General features: G+C 42.5%; 1 protein-coding gene across 1 annotated transcript in view; it reads left to right on the forward strand.

The window, feature by feature from the left end:
* Positions 1-25770, forward strand: part of LOC109898832 (gamma-aminobutyric acid receptor subunit pi-like) — an 80588-nt gene that overhangs the window by 48243 nt on the left and 6575 nt on the right. Inside the window, exons 3-6 of the mRNA XM_020493898.2 lie at positions 19724-19836; positions 20979-21046; positions 21554-21771; positions 23465-23547. Coding sequence (XP_020349487.2) covers positions 19724-19836; positions 20979-21046; positions 21554-21771; positions 23465-23547 — 482 coding nt within the window. The remainder of the gene's footprint in view (positions 1-19723; positions 19837-20978; positions 21047-21553; positions 21772-23464; positions 23548-25770) is intronic.

Genomic DNA, 25770 nt, shown 5'->3' on the forward strand with positions numbered 1-25770 from the left:
TTAACAAATTATGATTATATTTAGTCAGTTTTATGCATAATATTCATAGTTTTTTTGTGTCATGCATATGATCTCAAGATAGTACATTTTTTATTGTTACAGAGCAGACACAATCATGCTGTAAATGCGTAACAAGCAGGTCCCTTGAAGTTCGAGAGAGTAGCCAAAGAAATGAGAGAAGGGAAGAAGTCCATTTGAGCAACAGCAAGGGACAACAAAAAGAAAACGAATATGTAGCTGTGCAAAAGAGAGGCTATGATAGAGCAGCAGAGGCACACAAGGTATTGTCTGATGACATGGAGTCTGAGCTTGCTAGACAGTATATATCAAGAATCTCACAGACCAGTTTCATGGGCTTTAGTAGCCTCAAATACAGAGAACCTTCCTACGAATTGGCACATCGAAACATCCCTGTCCCAGACAACTGGTCAAGAAATGGAAAAGTGATATTGAACAACGAGATCTATATGTGAATGTAGGCACACAATACCACACCCCCATTACATTAATTAAACTTTGACCTACCATCACCCACTTACCCCAAGGCGAATCAAATTACCGTCACAATGCTCAAATTCCCCCATACATAAGTTGTGCCAAGAGACCGCTTTTTTGGAACAAGCTACGTTTTCAAAACTGTTATGTTTAAATGAATTCGGATTATTTCCAGAGATACACAGCATCCTGATATATATATATATATATATATTTATTTGTGATAAATAATACTATATTTACCTTGAAGTAGTGACGCTGAATGTAAAAAAATGAATCAACATACCGCACTCTCCTACAGTAGCTTGTTGTATTTATGCACACAAGGCTCATATCAACCATGTATTGACTTTTCACAACTTCACTCTTACAGTATGTAGTAGTTTATTAACTTGACCAGTGAACAATTGCTCGGGAGATGTGCTATTATAGTGTATACATATGCCGTTAAACATACAGTAACAGCATACATGATTCAACTAAAAAAAAACTGTTTTAAAATGTTCTAAAACATCTAAGAAAAATTACACGAAAAAAGCCAGAGTTGATTGAGGGTGGCTCTTTCAAACATGGATCAAATCAAAATCAAGCTTTATTTATTTAACTATGAAATTAAAAACAGAAATTTACTAAACCATATTTAATAACAATAAAAACTAAAAGATAAAAAAAAGAACTCTGAGGACAAGTAAAGCTAAAAAGATGTGTTTTAAGATCATAGGGCATAGTAACTAAAGGCTGCCTCTCCATGCCTCTTGGTCCTAGGCTTTGGGATAGTTAAAGGGCCAGTGCCAGACAAACTGAGGGACCTACTGGATACATAACTCAAAAGCATGTCTGATATGAATTGGGTGCACAATCATGGATTGATTTAAAAACCAATAGCAGAATCTTAAAATGAATCCAGTGCAGAAACTTTAAAACCGGTGTAATGTGTGCTCTCCGTCTGATCTTGGTCAGTACCAGTGCTGCAGCATTCTGTATGTTTTGCAGTTTGCAGCTTTCTTGGGTAGACCAGACAGGAGAGCATTACAGTAATCAAGCTTGCTTGTAATGAACGCATGGATGAGTCTCTATCAGCCTTAGATAGAAAACGGCCACACCTTGGCAATGTTCCTCAAGCTATTTTAGTCACGTTCCTAAAATGACACCTAGGTTTTCTACCTGGTGGTCTCTTTATTGCCCATGAAATAAAATGGGTGGCCAGATTCTCTCTCTGTGCTTTGGCTCCAATAATAAGTACCTTGTGTCATTGTGGAGTTTGTAGGCTATGACAGTTCTAGCTGCCAAGTTAGCACTACTTCAGTTTAATTAGCTATGGCTAATGGGTTGGAAAATCCCATTGACAAGACTCCCTGTATCTCTCCCCATACAATCAACAAGCCACACACACACACACACACACACACACACACACACACACACTTACAGTAGGCTTTACAGCAAGTACAGGGGTATTACACAAGAGTCCTTTAGCAGTATCAAAAGCTAACTTACAATCAGGGGACCACTCAAACGATTATCTTGCCGGACTGAGCAAATCGGTCAATGGAGCAACTGCGGCAGAGAAGTTTACAGAAACTACAGTAGTAGCCAACCATCCCTAAAAAGTGGTGTAGCTCTCATCTTGGTGGTAGGTGCAGGGAATGCAGTTATAGCAAAAACTTTGGCGTCAACAGCGCGCACCTGTCCATAGCCGACCTCTATACCGAGATTGGGAAGGCTACTGTTACCTAACTTGCACTTTGCCAAGTTCAGGGTTAGAAAAGCAGCTGCCAAACGCTCACATACTACCGTTAGAGAGTTAACATGATCTGACCACTGACAAATAAATCACTAGATCAAGATAGGTACTACAATTGGGAACACCAGCTAATACGGAGTTAACAAGTCATGGGAAAGTGGCTGGTGCATTCCGCATCCCAAAAGCCAGGACAGATTATTGTAGGAAGTTGTCTGGGGTCACAAAGGCAGAAATCTCAGAAGCAAGTGAGGTTAACCTTTTAAGAGGTCCAACTTAGTTACATAAGTAGCAGCACCAACAGTGTCGAGACAGTCGTCCAGTCTGGGTAACGGGAATGAATCTGGCATTGTGCCAGAATTTACCTTTTGATAATCCGTACATAACCTGGACATACCATCAGGTTTAGTAACCAGAATGCAAGGAGAACTCCAAGGGCTTGAACTTGGCGTAGCCAGGTCATTCTCCAACAAATATCTCACCTCATCCCTCATTATCTTCCTCTTAGAAGCTGTGACACGATATGGGTGTTGCTTGATAGGGGTAGCATTTCCAACATTAATGTCATGTTCCAACACGTTTGTGCGAGTAGGAACGTCATTAAAGAGACTTGGAAAACTGTGTAGTAGCCTCACAATATTGTCAGCCTGTCCATCCGTTAAATGAACCAGACCTGACTGGAGAGACAGCAGCATTTCTGAGTTGGGAAATCTAACGCACTGCTGCTGAGTATTGCGCAACTGTAATCCATCTCCATCATTAATATGACAACCCACTATCATAGCAGTAGAGGAGACCGCAGTACCTTCCACTGTTTTTTAATTATCTAACTGGGTGATGGGTTGGGTGTGGTATGCCTTCAACATGTTAATGTGGCACACACACACACACTTTGCGTTTTCTATCAGGAGTTTAAAGCACATAATCAGTTTCACTTAAATTCTTTTAAATGAAATAAGGACCAGAGAAACGAGCAGACAGTGAAGAATCTGGAACAGGCAATAACACCAGTACTTGGTCACCTGGCTGTAGTGGATGAGAAACAGCCTGTTTATCATAGCGTCTTTTCATACTCCTCTGTGAGGAAGACAGAGCTTCCTTTGCGAGACCACAGGATTGGTGTAGGTGCTCACGAAAGCGACTAACGTAGTCCAACACATTCTCCTCTCCCGCACACAACTCTTGGGACAAAAACTGTTCAAGGACTTTCATTGGTCCTCTCACTGTGTGACCAAACACTAGTTCAGCTGGGCTGAACCCTAGGGATTCCTGTACAGTTTCACGTGCAGCAAAAAAAACTAGAGGAACTCCCTCATCCCAATCTTTCTCAGATTTCAAACAATATTTACGTAGCATAGACGTCAGTGTCTGATGCCAATGTTCAAGCTATAATCCTTTGCAGAGGAATGGCCTCGGGGTATCTTGTTGCCAATAAACATAACCGTTAACAGAAACTGGTTAGCCCGATTTTCTTTCTTCGGTAACGGACCAACACAATCAACCACATGTTCGAATGGTTCTCCTATGACAGATATTGGACAAAGAGGAGCGGGAGGAATAACCTGATTTGGTTTTCCTGTTATCTGACATGTGGCATGTCCGACAGAACTGAGCCACATCTTGTTTTAAACCTGGCCAAAAGAAAAGTCGAAGGACTCTATCATAAATCTTGGTTATTCCTAAATGACCGATCATGAGCAAGGGATAACACATTTTGTCTGCTCAGGTCTAACTAGGGTAGTGTATGCCATGGGTGACTTGTCTTGGTACCCACTTTTCCCAACAACCAACAAACAACAAAGTCATGAAGCACAACAATACATACTCACATAATTCTGGACACGCGAGAGAGAAACACAGTGAGATTGCGCTACAGAGAAAACAACTGACTGGGTTTTTAAACCAAGGGGATATGATAGGGTAAGGGAAAAGGAGCAGGTGTCTTCTGATTAGTGACTGATTGGTGGCACCTGTGAATAGGGCAGAAGGAAAGAAAATACACACACAGGATACCTGTATCTGTAACACATATACATATACACACACTTTCATACATTTCCTTTATGCCTTCATAATCATGGGATTCATAGACACTACTGTTAGCAGTTGATGTTATTCTTCAATAACACAGACCCCAAAGCAAATCAGGGGGAGAAAAATATATTTATTATATAGTTGTTATGCTGGGAGGTAGATGGCAGATGTTCATTCTTCCCTGTCCTCAATTGTTTCTCCCCTGAACAACGAGACAGGGTGTAGTTTATAACCCAACCCTAGCCTGTGGTTGACCAATTAGAATTCCTTGCAATAAAACTGGGCCAATGGCCAAATAACAAGTATCCCTTTTCAGGCTCAATGTATAGACAATTCGGACCAATGAGAACTTGCCACATGAGTCCTGGACTGAAATTCGTCCTGTGACCCTGACCCATTACTCTTCAGTTCCTCATGACAGAAAAACAACTATTTCCATTGATCATTAATTCCCTCTTGACCTCAAGTCCTCTGCGTTGTGTATATATCTGAAAATATTCTTACACTACTGAATGCAAGTACAACACACAAAAACAAAAAGTGAAATGCAATAACAAGGAGGTGCGTTGGAAATAGGCAACCTTATAGCAACCTTGTTTCGCCAAATTCCCCTGACTGTAATAAAGCTACCTTGTTTCTATAGTTGCTGCCGGTAATGGGTATCCTGGTGTAAAGTATAGACTTTTAGAGTTACCACCCGCAATGGGTTTCCTGGGTAAACTTGTCATCTCTTAAACTTGTAGGCCTTTTGTTACAGTTTGCACCTGCTAGGGGTTTCATTAGGTAAAATGCAACATTCATGAATACACATAAAAACAGGCCTTGAATCTTGAGCCTTGTTACAGTCTATCACCCTTAACAGGTTAGATGAGATATAGTGTAATGTGTAACAATCTAAGACCCACGAAGGGTTAGCTGAGGTATAGTTAACGGGTTGCAGTCTACCACCCATTGAAATGTTATCTGAGTTATTGTGCGAGGTTTTGAGGCTTTCACCTCAGCCACCATGATCAGTTAACAGACATGAATGATGCAACCTTGAATTGTGTGGAGTTTCCTCCCTCTAAAGTTTCAACTTAACGGTTTCCACCTTAACAACTTCTCTTGCATTTCCATCTTTATTCCCCTACACAACATTCACACCCAGGAGCATCCACCAGTCACATGCACACATATCACTACATACCACAGGAGGTTGGTGGCATCTTAATTGGGCAGGAGAGGCTCCTGGTAATGGCTGGAGCGAAATTAGTGAAATGGTATCAAATACATCAGACACATGGTTTGATGCCATTCATTCACTCCGATCCAGACATTATTATGAGACGTCCTCCCCTCGGGAGCCTCGACTGCTACATACTCAACGACAGAACTACATACACTATATATACTATATATATATATATATATATACTTTACACCTGTCAGCCTGTTGCTAACAGATGTATAAAATCGAGCACACCGCCATGCAATCTCCATAGACAACCATTTACAGTAGAATGGCCTTACTGAAGAGCTCAGTGACTCAACATGGCACCGCCTTAGGATGCCACCTTTCCAACAAGTCAGTTCATCAGATTTCGGCCCTTCTAGAGCTGCCCCGGTAAACTGTAAGTGCTGTTATTGTGAAGTGGAAACATCTAGGAGTAGCAACAGCTCAGCCGCTAAGTGGATGGCCGCACAAGCTAACCTAGAGTGCTGAAGCGGGTAGTGCGTAAAAATCGTCTGTCCTCGGTTGCAAAACTCACTCCAGAGTTCCAAACTGCCTCTGGAAGCAACGTCAGCACTAGAACTGTTCGTCAGGAGCTTCATGAAATGGGTTTCCATGGCCGAGCAGCCGCACACAAGCCTGAGATCACTATGCGCAATGCCAAGAGTCGGCTGGAGTGGTGTAAAGCTTGTCGCCATTGGACTCTGGAGCAGTGAAAACGCGTTCTCTGGAGTGATGAATTACGCTTCCCCATCTGTCAGTCCGATGGACGAATCTGGGTTTGGTGGATGCATAGTGCCAACTGTAAAGTTTGGTGGAGGAGGAATAATGGTCTGGGGTTGTTTTTCATGGTTCGGGCTTGGCCCCTTAGTTCCAGTGAAGGGAAATCTTAATGCTAGAGAATACAATGACATTCTAGACAATTCTGTGGTTCCAACTTTGTGGCAACAATTTGGGGAAGGTCCTTTCCTGCTTCATCATGACAATGCCCCCCATGCACAAAGCGAGGTCCATACAGAAATGGTTTGTCGAGATCGGTGTGGAAGAATTTGACTGGCCTGCACTAAGCCCTGACCTCAACTCCATCGAACACCTTTGGAATAAATTGGAACGTCGACTGCGAGCCAGGCCTAATCGTCCAACATCAGTGCCCAACCTCACTAATGCTCTTGTGGCAAGTCCCCGCCGCAATGTTCCAACATTTTGTGGAAAGCCTTCCCAGAAGGGTGGAGGCTGTTATAGCATCAAAGGGGGGACAAACTCCATAATAATGCCCATGATTTTGGAATGAGATGTTCGATGAGCAGGTGTCCACATACTTTTGGTGATGTAGTGTATTTAGGTCAGAGGCATTGTGCTGTAATGTGCTGTTTTATTCGTTGTTGTTTTTTGAAGCGAATTTAGCTGCTTGCATAAGTGATTTGAGATGGCAGGGAATTCCATGCTCTATACAGTATATTACTGTGCGTTGCCTTGAATTCGTTTTTGGCTTTAGGGACTGCGAAGAGACTTCTGGTTGCACGTCTCAGTGTTTTCCTTTAGTGCCGGCTGTCGGCTAATGAGCTGTTTACAGACTCATTTTCAGCCGGCTACATTTTCCACTTCATATTATCTAGACTACTTTTCATTTAAAAGTTTCAATTTGCTCCTCCGTCGAGCTCTCTCCCACTAGAAGGAACGATATGCATCTTCTAGCGATCTATTGACAGGATAGGCACCTGTCAGTCACAAAGTGAACGATGACAGGGAAATGCAGCAGAGAGGAAGAGGCGAGCGAGAGGTTTCACTCTCGCCAAAATATGTCCATTTGTTTGTATAGGCTCATTTTGGATTTAAGTTTATCGCCTGCCTTCCCGCCTTTGGGACAATGACCATCATTGTTAGGCCGGAGACATAAGCACCCCTTCATTACATACAGATCTCTGGTTGCAGTCAAATTTCTTTACATGGAGGAGCGGTGGAGAGCATGATGCTCCTGAATTTGCACATCCCATGTAATGTAAGTAGTAACGATGTGTCGAAATCCCTGATTTTGCCTAATTATTGTTTTCTGACACCTTCATTTATTTTCTTTCGTGTGTTTCACATAGCCAGCCATGCGGCGTCATGGTGCATAATAGGCTATTTACTGTGCGTTGATTGACAACTGAACAGCTAGTGTTGACTAGTTTATAAAAGGTGTCGAGCTGACATAATAAAATCAATGTCCTATATCCCTTTTTCATTCATAAACCATGTAACATGGTTATATGTCCATGGTATCGCATCGGGACAAATAAACCAAAAGATTTCCTAGGTTGCTGGATGCCGGGGCTTGCCAGACAGTGATGCTAAAGTGAGTGACTCTTGTCTCGTCAGTGAGTGTAGCCTGCCGAATCGCATCGGTGAGAGAGCTGTTCATTTGGCTCCCTAATTTGCATAGGCAAGAGCTGCAAAATCTGGACACCTAGAAATCAGCCGGACTAGACAATCTGGACCCTTTCTTTCTAAAATTATCTGCCGAAATTGTTGCAACCCCTACTACTAGCCTGTTCAACCTCTCTTTTGTGTCATCTGAGATTCCCAAAGATTGGATAGCAGCTGCGGTCATCCCCCTCTTCAAAGGGGGGACACTCTTGACCCAAACTGCTACAGACCTATATTTCTATCCTACCCTCTAAGGTTTTCGAAAGCCAAGTCAACAAACAGATTACCGACCATTTCCATACCTTCTCCGCTATGCAATCTGGTTTCAGAGCTGGTCATGGGTGCACCTCAGCCACGCTCAAGGTCCTAAACAATATCTTAACCGCCATCGATAAGAAACAATACTGTGCAGTCGTATTCATTCACCTGGCCAAGGCTTTCGACTCTGTCAATCACCACATCCTCATCGGCAGACTCGATAGCCTTGGTTTCTCAAATGATTGCCTTGCCTGGTTCACCAACTACTTCTCTAATAGAGGTCAGTGTGTCAAATCGGAGGGCCTGTTGTCCGTGCCTCTGGCAGTCTCTTTGGGGGTGCCACAGGATCCAATTCTTGGACCAACTCTCTTCTCTGAATACATCAATGATGTCGCTCTTGCTGCTGGTGAGTCTCTGATCCACCTCTACGCAGACGACACCATTCTGTATACTTCTGGCCCTTCTTTGGACACTGTGTTAACAACCCTCCAGACGAGCTTCAATGCCATACAACTCTCCTTCCGTGGCCTCCAATTGCTCTTAAATACAAGTAAAACTAAATGCATGCTCTTCAACCGATCGCTGCCTGCACCTGACCGCCCGTCCAACATCACTACTCTGGACGGTTCTGACTTAGAATATGTGGACAACTACAAATACCTAGGTGTCTGGTTAGACTGTAAACTCTCCTTCCAGACTCATATCAAACATCTCCAATCGAAAGTTAAATCTAGAATTGGCTTCCTATTTCGCAACAAAGCATCCTTCACTCATGCTGCCAGACATACCCTTGTAAAACTGACCATCCTACCGATCCTCGATTTTGGCGATGTCATTTACAAAATAGCCTCCAATACCCTACTCAATAAATTGGATGCAGTCTATCACAGTGCCATCCGTTATGTCACCAAAGCCCCATATACTACCCAATCACTGCGACCTGTACGCTCTCGTTGGCTGGCCCTCACTTCGTACTTGTCGCCAAACCCACTGGCTCCAGGTCATCCACAAGACCCTGCTAGGTAAAGTCCCCCCTTATCTCAGCTCGCTGGTCACCATAGCAGCACCCACCTGTAGCACGCGCTCCAGCAGGTATATCTCTCTGGTCACCCCCAAAACCAATTCTTCCTTTGGCCGCCTCTCCTTCCAGTTCTCTGCTGCCAATGACTGGAACGAACTACAAAAATCTCTGAAACTGGAAACACTACTCCCTCACTCATCTCCCTCACTAGCTTTAAGCACCAGCTGTCAGAGCAGCTCACAGATTACTGCACCTGTACATAGCCCATCTAAAATGTAGCCCAAACAACTGCCTCTCCCCCTACTGTATTTATTTATTTTGCTCCTTTGCACCCCATTATTTCTATCTCTACTTTGCACTTTCTTCCAGTTTTCCAGTGTTTTACTTGCTATATTGTATTTACTTCGCCACCATGGCCTTTTTTTTTGCCTTTACCTCCCTTATCTCACCTCATTTACTCACATTGTATATAGACTTATTTTTCTACTGTATTATTGACTGTATGTTTGTTTTACTCCATGTGCAACTGTGTTATTGTATGTGTCGAGCTGCTTTGCTTTATCTTGGCCAGGTCGCAATTGTAAATGAGAACTTGTTCTCAACTTGCCTACCTGGTTAAATAAAGGTGAAATAAAATAAAATAAAAAGCCTTGCGACCCAAAAGCATAATCAGTGCTCTAACTCCCCCTTGCGGTGGTCTGGACCAATGAAGCAGTGACGCAGGGTACCGTACTAAACCACAAATGACCTCTGAGTAATCTCGAAACTTTTAATTGAGGAACCACTGTGGGCCTAGACATAGACAATATTCATACCAACTAACAATGCACTGAATTCATACAATTTCAGTGACTTAAATTGTAAAGTCACGTCTTTCTACACAATACCACAACACATTTTTTCACTCTGGGAAATAAACTCGTTAAATTATTCAGTGCTTTCACTATGTATTTAAGGCATTAGAATGTACCAGAGGCCACCATAACAGAGCTCAATCGGCCCTGGCTGGCAATTTTTCCAATTTTGCTGGATACTCTTATTTTATTAGGATCCCCATTAGCTGTTGTGAAAGCAGCAGCTGTCTTTCCTGGAACCCACACAAAACATGAAACATGAAATAATACTTTTTACTACTTCAATACACATACAGTGCCTTCGGAAAGTATTCAGAACTTTTTCCATATTTAGTTACGTTACAGCCTTATTATAAAATTGTTGAAATAAAAATAAAAATCTCAGCAATCTACACACAATACCCCAAAATGACAGTATGAAAACAGGCTTTTCGAAATTATTGCAAATATATAAAACATAAAAACAGATATACCTTATTTATTTTCGGACCCATTGCTTTGAGACTTGAAATTGAGCTCAGCTGCCTCCTGTTTCCATTGATCATCCGTGAGATGTTTCTACAACTTGATTGACAGAATGACGCATTTACCACAATCTGCCACCATCTACCACAAATGGTCGCGGCATAAGCTTGAATATTTTCATTGAGGAACCACTGTAGCAGCAGACCAAAATAATAGGCCTTAGATGTGGCAGGTGACCATGTAGCCACAACATTTCAACAACTTTTGGCATGAGATCCTCTCTGAGTTTCACAGGGATATATCTCTGAACATTTACAGTGACACCTCCCCCATATTCATTTCTGTCTCTTCTATCGATGTTAAATCCTTTCCTCAGATTGTATGTTTTAATATATATATATATATATATATATTTTTAGATAGATATTTAAGTTGATTGTGAGTATATGTAGATTATCCCCCCCAAAAGTCAAGCCCTATTCCCCCATTTTTTCATAAGTAGGTTGTTCATAGCATATTCAATTAGAAAATTAAATCATACGATTTACTATTGCAGTGGATACTAGTGCAAAAAGTACATACAAATCATAGATGAATTATGAATACAAAAAAGCTGAAACAGTATAAGGTATTATTAGGTACTGTTAATGGCCCTCTCATAAATATATGTTTTATATGGCCATCCACTTAACATTGATGTTCAACAGGTTGCAGCTTGCCATGAGGTGTAATGGATCATGATGAACTGATATCAAAACTGTCAGGCAAAATTACGTTCAATGATAAGAATGACCAATTCCTAAATGTTTAACTTTTAATCGTACTGGAAAATACATTTTCCTTCAATGGTTGCTGTTAAGTGGATTGAGCACTGTGTTAAAAAAATGCCTGCCAAAATCGGTTAAACTCAAGTACATAAATCAATGTTAAACATTAAAAACTCCAGAAGAAGTGATGTAATTCTGCACTAGACAGGGTTTGAAACACCAAAATATTGTTTTGAACCTTTTCCAGTAGTGCTCCCGGTCCTTGGCAAGGTGTTTCAAAACACTTGATTATGTGGTATTACACCACCATGTTCAAAACATTTCGGGATGATGTGTTTCAATACTCCAGCAAAGTTAAGGTTTTGTTTCTTTCGGGTTGGTGGCAGCTCAGTTGCCACTGGTTTTGGTGTTACAAAGCACATTTTAACCCAATACCCAATAGATCTCGTGGGCATGATGTTTAACGTCTAGAAAGTCTAAGCCTTTGGGCAAAAAAAGACAGTCCAAAAATAAATAATAAGGAATAAAGTTTTGAAGAGTCTGTCCTATATCTGAGATACAATATAAGAAATAAAAAACACATATTTAACCCCTTTTTTTGTTGGCACAAAACTACATCCATACTTCATTTCATTTGTATGGGTAACCTTCAGATGAGTCCCATGACACTTGCGGGGGTCTGTAGAGTGGTCATATTAGTTAGTAGGCCAAACCGTTCTGACGCTACAAATGTTTTCGTGAGGAGAAACATTTTCAGGATGTCACCTGGTCTGACAAACAGCACTGTACCTCTGCCACTTTTCAGCACAGATGAAGGCTGACAGGCGGATGTGGTGGACTGAGACACAGCCCAAGCATAAAAACTGATATCTCTAGTTTAAACTGACGGATTTTGATGGGGATTTTTGTATTATTTTAATTAGATTGATGCACCGGTGCATTAATAGCTTACTGTGCTTACTGCAGTGACAGTAAGTGGGCATGTGTTACCCGAAATGAATAATTATCTGTGGTGAAACTAAGCTCCTGTCTCATCAAATCCTATTTCGCTCGGGTGATTTGAACATGGTCTTGAATGGGAAATCTAATTCCTACTCCCACCCCATGTGTACATACTACAGTACATGTATCCCATTCCTCTTGCTGCAGAGTGGGATCGGGATGTTGTGCCATGTGCCACAGGGATTGTTCTTACCAGAGGAGACGGAAGAAGGGGCGAGTGGGATTGCCTTGAAAAGATGGAGAGAGCATTGTTTATGGGAGTGTGCTGCTGTGGAACGGGAGGGATGGGAAGAGGGAGAGGGGCCGTGGAGAGCGTTACTCAGTTCTCTGCAGGGGCTGTGGTGGGCTGAATTAATCTGTTGTGAAATGCGTGAGCGTTGCCTCAGCTGACGCAGGCCTCATCTCTGTGTGAACAGCAGAGGTGGGAGGAAAGGGGATGGGAGGGGAGGGATGGGACACCAAGGGGCACAGAAACAAGATCTGAAAAGGCAGATTCCCCACTGCACTGCATCACCATCCACGTAACCCCCGCCCCTTCTCTACACCCACACATCTAACATCAAACCACCATTAGCTACACCAGCCACAAGGCTATACGTATGTCCCAATGTGACACTAGTCGTTGAGAACCACTTCACTGGCCTCAGGTGGGATTTGGTATTTCAAGTAAAAACGTAATTATCTGTAAACAACAGGTGTAGACTAACAGTGAAATTCTTACTTTCAGTCCATTCCGAACAATGCAGAAATTATCCCAAAAAATTAATAAAAACAATACTAGAAGCAAAATGTAACATGAGGAATAAATACACAATGAGAAATGATAGCTTGCCGATACACGTGGGGTACCAATACTGAGTCGATGTACAGGGGTAAGAGGTCATTGAGATAGATATGTACATATACAGTAGGTAGGGGTCAAGGGTAGATAATAGATAGTAGCAGCATATGTGGTGAGTGTTTAAGTGTTTAAGTGTGTAAGTGTGTAAGTGTGTGTTTAAGTGTGTGTGTGTGTGCGTGCGTGCGTGCGCGCGTGCGTGTGTGTGTGTGTGCAGTGTTGGGAAAAGTATCCAATCGTCATACTTGAGTAAAAGAAAAGATACCTTGATAGAATGACTCAAGTAAAAGTTAGTCACCCAGTAAACTACTACTTTAGTAAAAGTCTTAAGCATTTGGTTTTGAACATACTTAAGTATCAAAAGTAAATGTCATTTCTAAAATATACTGAAGTATCAAAAGTAAAAGCATACATTTCTAATTCCTTATATTAAGCAAACCAGACAGCACCATTTAAATGTGTTATTTTATTTACGGATAGCTAGGGGAACACTCCAACATCCATACACAATTTACAAACAAAGCATTTGTGTTTAGTGAGTCCACCAGGTCAGAGGCAGTAGAGATGATCAGGGATGCTTTCTTGATATGTGGACCATTTTCCTGTCCTGATAAGCATTCAAAAAAAAAATCTTTAGGAATGTGGTGAAGTAAAATTAGAAGTTGTCCAACATATATATAGTAAAGTACAGATACCCTGAAAAATGACTTAAGTAGTACTAAAATATGTACTTTACCCCACTGTAAGTGTGTGTGTGTACAGTATGTGTTGGAGTGTCAGTGTAAGTATGTGTGAGTGTGTGAGTAGAGTCTAGTGTGTGTGCTCAGAGTAAAGAAATAGTTCAAAAAGGGGAAATGCAGATAGTACGGTTAACTATTTATTTGGTTAACAGGTAGTTCACCCCCGTGATGTACTGGGCCGTACGCACTACCATCAGTAACGCCTTGTGGTCAGGTGCCAAGTAGTTGCCATGTCAAGTGGTAATGCAGCCAGTCATGATGATCTCAATTGTGCAGCTGTACAACTTTTTGAGGATCTGAGGGCCCATGCCAAATCTTTTTAGCCTCCTGAGGGGGAAGAGGCACTGTCATGCCCTCTTCACGACTGTGTTGATGTGTTTGGACCATGATAGGTCTTTAGCAATGTGGACATCGAGGTGGCCCGCCAGGAAGTCCAGGATCCAGTTGCAGAGGGAGGTGTTCAGTCCCAGGGACCTTAGCTTAGTGATTAGTTTGGAGGGCACTATGGTGTTGAACGCTGACCTGTAGTCTTTGAACAGCATTCTCACGTACACTACCGTTCAAAATGACGGGGTCACTTAGAAATGTCCTTCCTTTTTAAAGAAAAGCAAATTTTTTGTCCATTAAAATGACATCAAATTGATCCAAAATAGAGATGTTTCTACATTTTGATTTGAGTCCACCTGTGGTAAATTAAATTGATTGGACATGATTTGGAAAGACACACCTGTCTATTTAAGGTCCCACAGTTGACAGTGCATATCAGAGCATAAACCAAGCCACGAGGTCGAAGGAATTGTCCGTATAGACAGGATTGTGCCTAGGCACAAATCTGGGGAAAGGTACCAAAAAATGTCAGCAACATTAATGATCCCCAAGAACACATTGGCCTCCATCATTCTTCAATGGAAGAAGTTTGGAACCACCAAGACTCTTCGTAGTGCTGGCTGCCAGGCCAAACTGAACAATCGGGGGGAGAAGGACCTTTGGTCAGGGAGGTGACCAAAAGCCCTGACAGAGCTCTAGAGTTCCTCTGTGGAGATGGGAGAACCTTCTGGAAGGACAACCATCTCTGCAGCACTCCACCAATCAGGCCTTTATGGTAGAGTGGTCAGATGGAAGCTTGGAGTTTCCAAAAGGCATCTAAAGGACTCTCAGACCATGAGAAACAAGATTCTCTGGTCTGATGCAACCAAGATTGAACTATTTGGCCTGAATGCCAAGCGTCAAGTGACGTCTGGTGGTAACCAGGCACCGCTCATCACCTGGCCAATACCATCCCTACGGTGAAGCATGGTGGTGGCAATATCTTGCTGTGGGTAATTTGTTCAGCAGCAGGGACTGGGAGACTAGTCAGGATCGAGGGAATGATGAACGGAGCCAAGTACAGAGAGATGCTTCAGGAAAACCTGTTCTAGAGCACTCAGGACCTCAGACTGGAGCGAAGGTTTACCTTCCAACAGGACAACAACCCTAAGCACACAGCCAAGACAACGCCAGAGTTGCTTTGGGACAAGTCTCTGAATATCCTTGAGTGGCCCAGCCAGAGCCCGGACTTGAAATCGATTGAACATCTCTGAAAATAGTTGTGCAACGACACTCCCCATCCAACCTGACAGATTTTGAGAGGATCTGCAGAGAAGAATGGGAGAAACTCCCCAAATATAAGTGTGCCAAGCTTGTAGCGTCATACCCAAGAAGACTCAAGTCTGTAATCGCTGCCAAAGGTGCTTCAACAAATTACTGAGTAAATGGTCTGAATACTTATGTAAATGTGATATTTCAGTTTTACATTTTTATATATTTGCAAAAAGTTATAAAAATAGATGGATTAGTGCATTTGGAAAGTATTCAGACCCCTTCACTTTTTCCACATTTTGTTACGTTACAGCCTTATTCTAAAACTGATTAAATTGTTTTTTTCCCTCATCAATTTACACACAATACCCTATAATGGCAAAGCGAAAACAGGTTTTTGAATACATTTAAAACAAAATACATTTACTAACATTTCTAAAAATCTGTTTTCGCTTTGTCATTATGGGGTATTGTGTGTAAATTGATGATGGAAAAATGTATTTAATCCATTTTAGAATAAGGCTGTAATGTAACAAAATGTAGAAAAAGTGAAGGGGTCTGAATACGTTCTATAATGTACAGTAAGTGCTCGCTTGTCAGAATAAAAAAAAAGAGAGTGTCATATTCTCCCTGTGGGTGTGAACAGATTTGAATAAGATTTAATTTAGCTAAAATTCTGTCAGTTCCTCTTTTAAGGTCTTACTCACATCAGCTTTGGAGAACGTGATGACACAGTCGTCCAGAACAGCTGGTGCATTCACGCATGGTTCAGTGTTGCTTGCCTCGAAGCGAGCATAGAAGGCATTTAGCTCATCTGGTAGGCTCGTGTCACTGGGCAGCTCTCGGCTGGGTTTCACTATAGTAATCCATGATAGTTTGCAAGCCCTGCCACATCCGACGAGTGTAAGAGTGAGCGTACTTTGCCTGTAATCCGTGGCTTTTGGTTGAGATATGTACATACTGTTACTGTGGGGACGATGTTATCAATGCACTAATTAATGAAGCCGGTGACTGATGTGGTAAACTCGTCAATGCCATCGGATGAATCCCAGAACATATTCCAGTCTGTGCTATTTTACAGTGGGCAACATTTTTTTTGTATTTTACAGATAGATAATTTAGTCTGCAGAGACTCCACTTGTATGTTTTCTGGAGGACCATCAATAATCAATAAAGGTTCCCTCATTCATCACCTCAGAGAGAGAGAGAGAGAGAGAGAGAGAGATTCCAAAAGCCAGAGAGAGCGAGTAAGCGACCAATCTCCCCAATTCCTTGCAATTCTTTCCCTTAAATCCTCACTAAACACAGAGAAAGACAAGTAATAGGTTGTGACTGCTCACTCAAGGCCAATGAGTGGGCCAATTAGTACATTAGGGAGTGTTGTGTGGATCCATGGTGTCTATGTCCATATATGTCCATTCAAATAATGTTGCCAGCACCATCTCTGCTACTGTAGATCAAGCCCTCTGATTCAGATAGGGTCCAAGGCTAGTTTGTCATTTCTCTGGTGAGTTAGGATTTTTTTGCATGCATTTTTAAGCATTTTTAAGCATGCATGCCACACTCGCCACAGTCAATACAAAAATAAACCTAATATTTTGTACATTTTGAATAGGTTTTAACCCTTTAACTGGCACACCAAGTTATAAAAGTCAGAAAAATATGTTAATTTAGCCTCAGTATAGGCTATAAATGAATACTTTCTATTTGCATGACTTCAAATGTTATAAATAATGCAGTGCAAACATCTCAACCAGGCTGATGAGTTTCCTAATTAGGTAGGGTAAACAAACTTTTTAAATAATCATAATAATTATACCAGAATTTACATTTTGATTGCTTCAATTACTTATAATGGAAGATAGGCCTAGTTAAATGAAGACTAATTTCAAATATGAATACAATTATTTTACATTTGTGTGTCGAAATAAGAATATTAAAATATATGTAAATATAGTTTAAATGCTTAGAATACAAGTAAAATTACATACACTGAATAATATTGTAAAACATATTGAAGATAACAGGCAGACAGTAAATAATAATATGGATATGAGGATTTTTGTATTTGCACAGACTAAATACCGGTCACGGGTGCACCTCAGCCACGCTAAAGGTACTAAACGATATCATAACCGCCATCGATAAAAGGCAGTACTGTGCAGCCGTATTCATCGAACCGGCCAAGGCTTTCGACTCTGTCAATCACCATATTCTTATCGGCAGACTCAGTAGCCTCGGTTTTTCTAATGACTGCCTTGCCTGGTTCTCCTACTACTTTGCAGACAGAGTTCAGTGTGTCAAATAGGAGGGCATGTTGTCCGGTCCTCTGGCAGTCTCTATGGGGGTGCCACAGGGTTCAATTTTCGGGCCGACTCTTTTCTCTGTATATATCAATGATGTAGCTCTTGCTGCGGGCGATTCCCTGATCCACCTCTACGCAGACGACACCATTCTGTATACTTCTGGCCCTTCCTTGGACACTGTGCTATCTAACCTCCAAATGAGCTTCAATGCCATACAACACTCCTTCCGTGGCCTCCAACTGCTCTTAAACGCTAGTAAAACCAAATGCATGCTTTTCAACCGTTCGCTGCCTGCACCCGGACGCCCGACTAGCATCACCACCCTGGATGGTTCCGACCTAGAATATGTGGACATCTATAAGTACCTAGGTGTCTGGCTGGACTGTAAACTCTCCTTCCAGACTCATATCAAACATCTCCAATCCAAAATCAAATCTAGAATCAGCTTTCTATTTCACAACAAAGCCTCCTTCACTCACACCGCCAAACTTACCCTAGTAAAACTGACTATCCTACCGATCCTCAACTTCGGCGTTGTCATCTACAAAATGGCTTCCAATACTCTTCTCAGCAAACTGGATGCAGTTTATCACAGTGCCATCCGCTTTGTTACTAAAGCACCTTATACCACCCACCACTGCGACCTGTATGCTCTAGTCGCCAGACCCACTGGTTCCAGGTCATCTACAAGTCCATGCTAGGTAAAGCTCCGCCTTATCTCAGTTCCCTGGTCACGATGGCAACACCCACCCATAGCACGTGCTCCAGCAGGTGTATCTCACTGATCATCCCTAAAGCCAACACCTTATTTGGCCGCCTTTCCTTCCAGTTCTCTGCTGCCTGCGACTGTAACGAATTGCAAAAATCATTGAAGTTGGAGACATCTCCCTCACCAACTTTAAACATCTGCTATCTGAGCAGCTAACCGATCGCTGCAGCTGTACATAGTCCATCGGAATACCATAAGCTAACGTACCTTAAAGAAGTCATGTACTAGAGTCTTTTAGAGCTAGTACAGATCTCTGTCAACTCATGAATAGTCCAGGTCTCCCAGATAGTGTCAAATGCTACTGGCATTACAAGTCGGTGTCTGTCTGTATGCATTCATCAAGTTTCTATGTGAACTTCTGGAACTGTCGCAGTGTTGAAAAGTCTACTTCAAAACAGTGAGGAATGCTCTCTGGAGTCATTAGTCAAAGCCTTTAACCTGGCTTGAACAGAGAATTATCCCCCCCTGCTCTGAACTGAAGATGAAGACACAAAACAGTAGGAGAAAATGTACCACTGCTTATCATGCACACTCTTTGTTGTAATGACTGAGAATGAGCTGCTGTTGACTGTGAGCATACAGTAGTATGGACACGTACATGCCTACTAGCGTATGGAGATTAATGTACCTGCACACTCGCCCTGGTCTGCCTTCCTTCGGTGTTCCTTACATTACTAACAAAGCTCCAGGGCTTCTTCCATTCACAAGCATTTTTTTGGATTACAGATTATTATGCACAAATGGCAGTACTACCATGGGGGGGAAGGTGCGCGAATGTGTTCTTCAGGGTTCTTCCACCCTCCATCCCTGGTGAAATAATAGTCTCCCTATGTCGCTAAATGCCTAACAAGAGCAATCAGTGGAACTGCATATTGGAAACTGATCTGAGCTCAGATGAGCAGAGTCAAGCGTGTAGAGGGAGAGGAGGGAGTTGAAGAATGCTGATGATGGAACGTTTCAAGTGTTTTGACCCCTTTTGGGATCAACGTAAACCAACTAAGAACATGTCAGGGTTTTTTTCTTTCTCCCTTTTCATTTAATTTCATTTTTTTTGGAGGCCTTTCAATCAGGCTGCTTCAATTACCACAGCTTACGCTACTCAGGAGGTATTGACGATCTGAACTGGCAGACCACAGAGGCAGGATAATCAGGCAAGAACCGTTAGGTATCCACTGAGGAGAGAGAGAGAGACGCTAAATGATTTCATTTCTTCTTTCTCTGTTATTTTCTTCTTCCCAGGATGTTAGAGAACTCACTGCTCAGTGCTGAAGTAAAGGAGGGAGAGATTCTGCCTCCCACCATTCAGAAGCTGATGAAAGGATACAACAAGTACCTCAGGCCTTTCTTTGACAGTAAGGGAAACTGCTCAAGGGAGCTCTGTGTGTGTGTGTGTTTGTTTGTCTCTCTGTGTGATTGTGTGCCTTACCATATTCCCATATTCATTTCAAGATAACCATATTTTGACAAGGCTATGCATTAAATGTCCCTGAGCCTTTACCTGCCAGATGGAAGCAATCTCATTCCACATGAATAGCACAGTATGTGCATGATGAACATTTGCTCATTCTAAATACAACTAAATGCATGCTGCCAAAACATGAACACAACTGGTGATTTTAGTCATAGGGGTAGGCAGTTAATATCAAGAGTAAGCTGCTGACAAATGATGCCATTTTTCTTAGCAGTCACCAATCTCATGCATACTCAGTGTGACTAATATGGATGCTGTACGGTGGTCAACATTTCCATGCGTAGGCCTACTCAGTGTGACTTCCTAATATGGATGCCACACAGCGTAACCCTGTAAGGACAGTGCCATGACGTATTGTGGCCTTTGATCCTCTGCACTGTTTGTAGTGCTCACAAATCCCTTGACATTGTCTCCGTCTCAGAGAATCCCTCTAAATGTGATTGTTTTGTTTGCCTGCTGTTTGATGAATAATCAATGAGACTGAACCGAATCAGAGAAAATGTAATTCACAGAGATCAGTGCACTGCTGATCCCCATGATCCAGGAGGGCAGCTCTGCACGCATGCACACACACACACACACACACACACACACACACACACACACACACACACACACACACACACACACACACACACACACATGCACAGAGTCCCAGTGTAGGTGAACTTGGTATGCACACACGTTTATTTGGATTCCCATTAGCTGTTACAATCGCACCAGCTTCTGTTCCTGGGGTCCAGGAGTACCCACGCATGCCTACATACAGAGTTACACACATGCACAACGGTTAGGTGACCTTGTTCTTGGCAAGCAAACGCAGAAATACTATAACATTGTTATACAAGAGGGGAAGAGGGGATAATTCCCACATAATTCCCATCAGTTGTCACTGATGTCGAGAATTGAGGCTCTTACAAATTGACAGCTCTTACATATTTAGCTTTCTCTCTCTTTCTGTCTGCTTCTCCCTCTCTCTCTCCCCTCCTGCCCTTTCCCTGTGTGTCTGTCTCATCTCTGTAGATGGGCCAGTGACTGTGGGCATGAGTTTGGACGTTGCCAGTATTGACACCATATCAGAGATCAACATGGTGGGACAACTTCCTGTGTCATTTATGACGCATTGTACATTGTGATACGGGGTGAAAGTAGATTTAATTTCTTCCCGGTACGGGACTTACTATGAATATTTTTATGGGCCTAATCATATAATTACATATAATCTCTATTAATTCAATGGGATTTGTAATTTAACTTTTGAAAATTATTTCCTTTTGTTGTGGCATGACCAATCCTAATGGTGTCATCTGATTGTCAAATAAATCACTTCAAAAGGACTCCTTTACTAGGCCACCTGCGCACATTCATTCATCCACATGTTTTCATCCTCCAAACAGTAGTGAATGGAAAGAGACATCTCTAACACAAAACAGTAACAAGTCTAATGACTCTCATTAGGCCAGAATTTGTGATATTAAAATACATATTACATTCCAGTATATCCAGTATGTCATGTTATGCCATCTGCGGTTAGACATGAAGATGCACTGTAATTGCAGTACAACCGTGCAATGCTGACCTTTGACATTGCTCTGTAGGACTACACGGCCACCATCTTCCTGCGTCAGCGCTGGACAGACGAGCGCCTGGTGTTTGAGGGGAACAAAAGCCTGAGTCTGGACGGCAGGCTTGTGGAGCTGCTCTGGGTACCAGACACCTTCATCGTAGACTCCAAGAAGTCGTTCCTCCATGACATCACTGTGGAGAACAGGCTGATCAGGATCTTCCCCAATGGAACAGTGCTCTACGCCCTGAGGTGAGTCATCTGGAGAAACACACACACACAGGCATGCACGAATGCACAAATCCATGCATGCACACACATGGACACCCCCCCCCACACACACACACAGACACACAGGGATCCATCAATGCAAAGAGCCTTGGCCTACACTGAACAAAAATAGAAATGCAACATGCAACAATTTCAAATATTTTACTGAGTTACAGTTCATATAAGGAAATCAGTCAATTGAAATAAATAAATGAGTCTCTAATCTATGGATTTCACATGACTGGGAATACAGATATGCATCTGTTGGTAACATATACCTTTAAAAAAAGGTAGGGGTGTGGATCAGAAACCAGTCAGTATCTGGTGTGATCACCATTTGCCTCATGCAAATCTACTTCGCCTGTGGCCTGTGGCCTGTGGAATGTTGTCCCACTCCTCTTCAATGGATGCGAAAAGTTGCTGGATATTGGCAGGAACTGGAACACGCTGTCGTAAACGTTGGTCCAGAGCATCCCAAACATGCTCAATGGGTGACATGTCTGGTGAGTATGCAGGCCAAGGAAGAACTGAGACCTTTTCAGCTTCCAGGAATTGTGTACAGATCCTTGCGACATGGGGCCGTGCATTATCATGCTGAAACATGAGGTAATGGCAGCAGATTGATGGCACTGCAATCGGTCTCAGGATCTTGTCACGGTATCTTTCTGCATTCAAATTACCATCAATAAAATGCAATAGAGTTGAGTAGTACTTTGAAGTATTTTTACTTAAGTACTTTACACCACTGCCCACCGGCCCCATGGGGCACTCTGTTCACAACAATGACATCAGCAAACCGGCAGGTAGCCTAGGCAGGTAGCCTAGTGGTTATAGCATTTGGACCAGTAACCGAAAGGTTGCTAGATTGTAAATAAGAATTTGTTCTTAACTGACTTGCCTAGTTAATAAAAAAAACGCTCCCCCACATGGCCATCTGCCCGGTACAGTGAGCATTTGCCCACTGAAGTCGGTTATGACGCCGATTTGCAATCAGGTCAAGACTATATTGAGGACGACGAGCACACAGATGAGCTTCCCTGCGATGGTTTCTGACAGTTTGTGCAGAAATGCTTCAGTTGTGCAAACCCAGAATTTCATCAGCTGTCGGGTGACTGGTCACAGACGATCCCCCAGGTGAAGAAGCCTGATGTGGAGGTCCTGGGCTGCCGGCGTGGTTACACGTGGTCAGAGGTTGTGAGGCCGGTTGGACGTACTACCAAATTCTTTAAAACGATGTTGGAGGTTGCTTATGGTAGATAAATTAATTATTGGTAAAAGAGAAATGCTCACTAACAGGGATGTAAACAAATCTGTGTATAACATTTTTAAGCCTTTTTGTGCATATGGAAAACTTTGGGATCGTTTATTTCAGCTCATGAAACATGGGACCAACACGTTACATGTTGTGTTTATATTTTTATTCCGTGTAGATACTGTAAGTCCCTGCAGGATCACTAAATCAAATATTGCTCAGTGTGCTCAATTAGAATTAGTAATTGGATTATCTAAAGCAGTGATTGAACAGTGCAAAGGGTTTATTTTAGGATTGAGGAGAGGGACACAAACAGCATTAGTGCCTTCAGAGGTACGCCAGAGGGAATACATGGGAAAACACTGAGATGGTTCTGCTAGGGGGAAAGAAACCTCTGTTAACCGTTTTCTCTCATATCTCCAGGATCACCACCACTGTGGCCTGCAACATGGATCTGACCAAATATCCCATGGACAAGCAAACCTGCACTCTGCAACTGGAGAGCTGTAAGATTTCCAATTCACTTCCACATCTAGGCAGCAACGTGGCTGTTTAATAATCATTCTAATTTATTCAACTCCTATAGTGCTTTTCACCACAGAAGGAATCGCAAAGCGCTTGAAAAGCAAAACTAACAACAATCAAAGAAAACAGCTATATGATAGAGTAGGACTGGACTGCGAGTTTCAGCTGGATTATTTCAAGCCTTCAACAGAGGGAGCAACAGTCAAGGGGGAACCACATGGCTTGAGCAGAGTGAGGAGGTCAACAGGGAAAGATGAGCAAGGCAGGCAGCACAGTTCATCTTCCATTCAAGCCATCTCACCGGCACCTCCCCGCCCCCCGGCCGCCTGACTGCGACTTCTCTGTTGTCGTTGACTCTCTGGTCTTGTAAAAATAGACAAGATCTTTATTTTTGAGCTCTCCATTCACTTAAGATAATAATGACAGCCTGCTCATAACTTCGGAGGAACCCTCCTGAGCTTGAAATCGTCACTGCCAGCTCATCTTGCATTGCAGTCAAGGAGTAAGTAGAAACAATAACAAAAAATTGTCTGTTGAATTTGAATCGACTCAAACACACTAGCTAGCTAGCCATCTAGCTGGTAGAGCTGGACGCCCGGCCAAACTGAGCAATTGGGGGAAAGGGGCCTTGGTCAGGGAGGTGACCAAGAACCCGATGGTCACTCTGACAGAGTTCTAGAGTTCCTCTGTGGAGATGGGAGATACTTCCAGAAGGAGAACCATCTCTGCAGCACTCCACCAATCAGGCCTTTATGGGAGAGTGGCCAGATGGAAGCCACTCCTCAGTAAAATGCACATGACAGCCCTCTTGGAGTTTGCCAAAAGGCACCTAAAGACTCTGACCATGAGAAACAAGATTCTCTGGTCTGATGAAACCAAGATTGAACTAATTATTGGTCTGAATGTCAAGCTTTACGTCTGGAGGAAACCTAGCACCATCCTTACGGTGAAGCATGGTGTTGGCAGCATCATGCTCTGGGGATGTTTTTCAGCGGCAGGGACTGCGAGACTAGTCAGTATCGAGGCAAAGATGAACGGTGCAAAGTACAGAGAAATCCTTGATGAAAACCTGCTACAGAGAGCTCAGGACCTCAGACTGGGGCAAAGGTTCACCTTCCAACAGGACAACAACCCTAAGCACACAGCCAAAACAATGCGGGAGTGGCTTTGGGACAAGTCTCTGAATGTCCTTGAGTGGTCCAACCAGAGCTTGAGATGATCTGCAGAGAAGAATGGGAGAAACTCCCCAAATACAGGTGTGCCAAGCTTGTAGCATCATACACAAGTAGACTTGAGGCTGTAATCGCTGCCAAAGGTGCTTCAACAAAGTACTGAGTAAAGGGTTTGAATACTTATGTAAAGGTGATATTTCAGTTTTTTTTTTAAATACATTTGCTAAAATTTCTAAAAACCTGTTTTTGCTTCGTCATTCTGGATTATTGTGTGTATATTTAATTTAATCCATTTTAGAATAAGGCTGTAATGTAACAAAATGTGGGAAAAAATCAAGGGGTCTGAGTACTTTTTGAATGCAGAAGGGAGTTGTGCTTCAAATACAGCAGTTCTGCAACATCTTTAATTGAGCCTCTCATTCTCCTTAATTGCCGGCCTCAACACGTTACTGAAAGAGATGAACGGTATATTTTAAGCTCTGGACAGTCAATTCAGAATCAGAGTGTTTAGTAGTCACATGTACAGGGTTGCAGGTGTGATCGCAGGGTACAGTGAAAATATTAGCTTCTGAGCTCCAACATGCAGGACTAAGTTCAATAAAACAATGAAAATGGTCATAAAAAACAACTATAGAAATAAAAAAATAGCACTATATACATCATAACAACTGTAGCATTGATTAATAAATAAATGGCCATTAGGGTGGAGGCATAGTAAAGACTTTTGAGGGGCTGTATGAGGGAATGACCACAGGTGGAGCAGCATGACCATTGAGGACGTGTGGGAACCAAGTAAAATAAACACAATAAAGCAGGTAGCTGACTAGTGGTGGGTATTCAGCAGCCTGATGGTCTGAGGGTAGAAACTATTGGCCAGACTTCCAGTTTTTGCCATGATGCTCCTGTACTGCCTGCGTCTCAGAGATTGAAGGGGCGGTAGCTTGAGTGCCTGATGGCTTTCCTGTGACACCTGGTGTTGTAGGTGTCCTGTAGAGCAGGCAGTGTGCACCCAATGGGGCGTACGGCTGCACG

The sequence above is a fragment of the Oncorhynchus kisutch genome, linkage group LG11 (assembly GCF_002021735.2).
Source record: "Oncorhynchus kisutch isolate 150728-3 linkage group LG11, Okis_V2, whole genome shotgun sequence".
In the NCBI taxonomy this organism is placed as follows: Eukaryota; Metazoa; Chordata; class Actinopteri; order Salmoniformes; family Salmonidae; genus Oncorhynchus; species Oncorhynchus kisutch.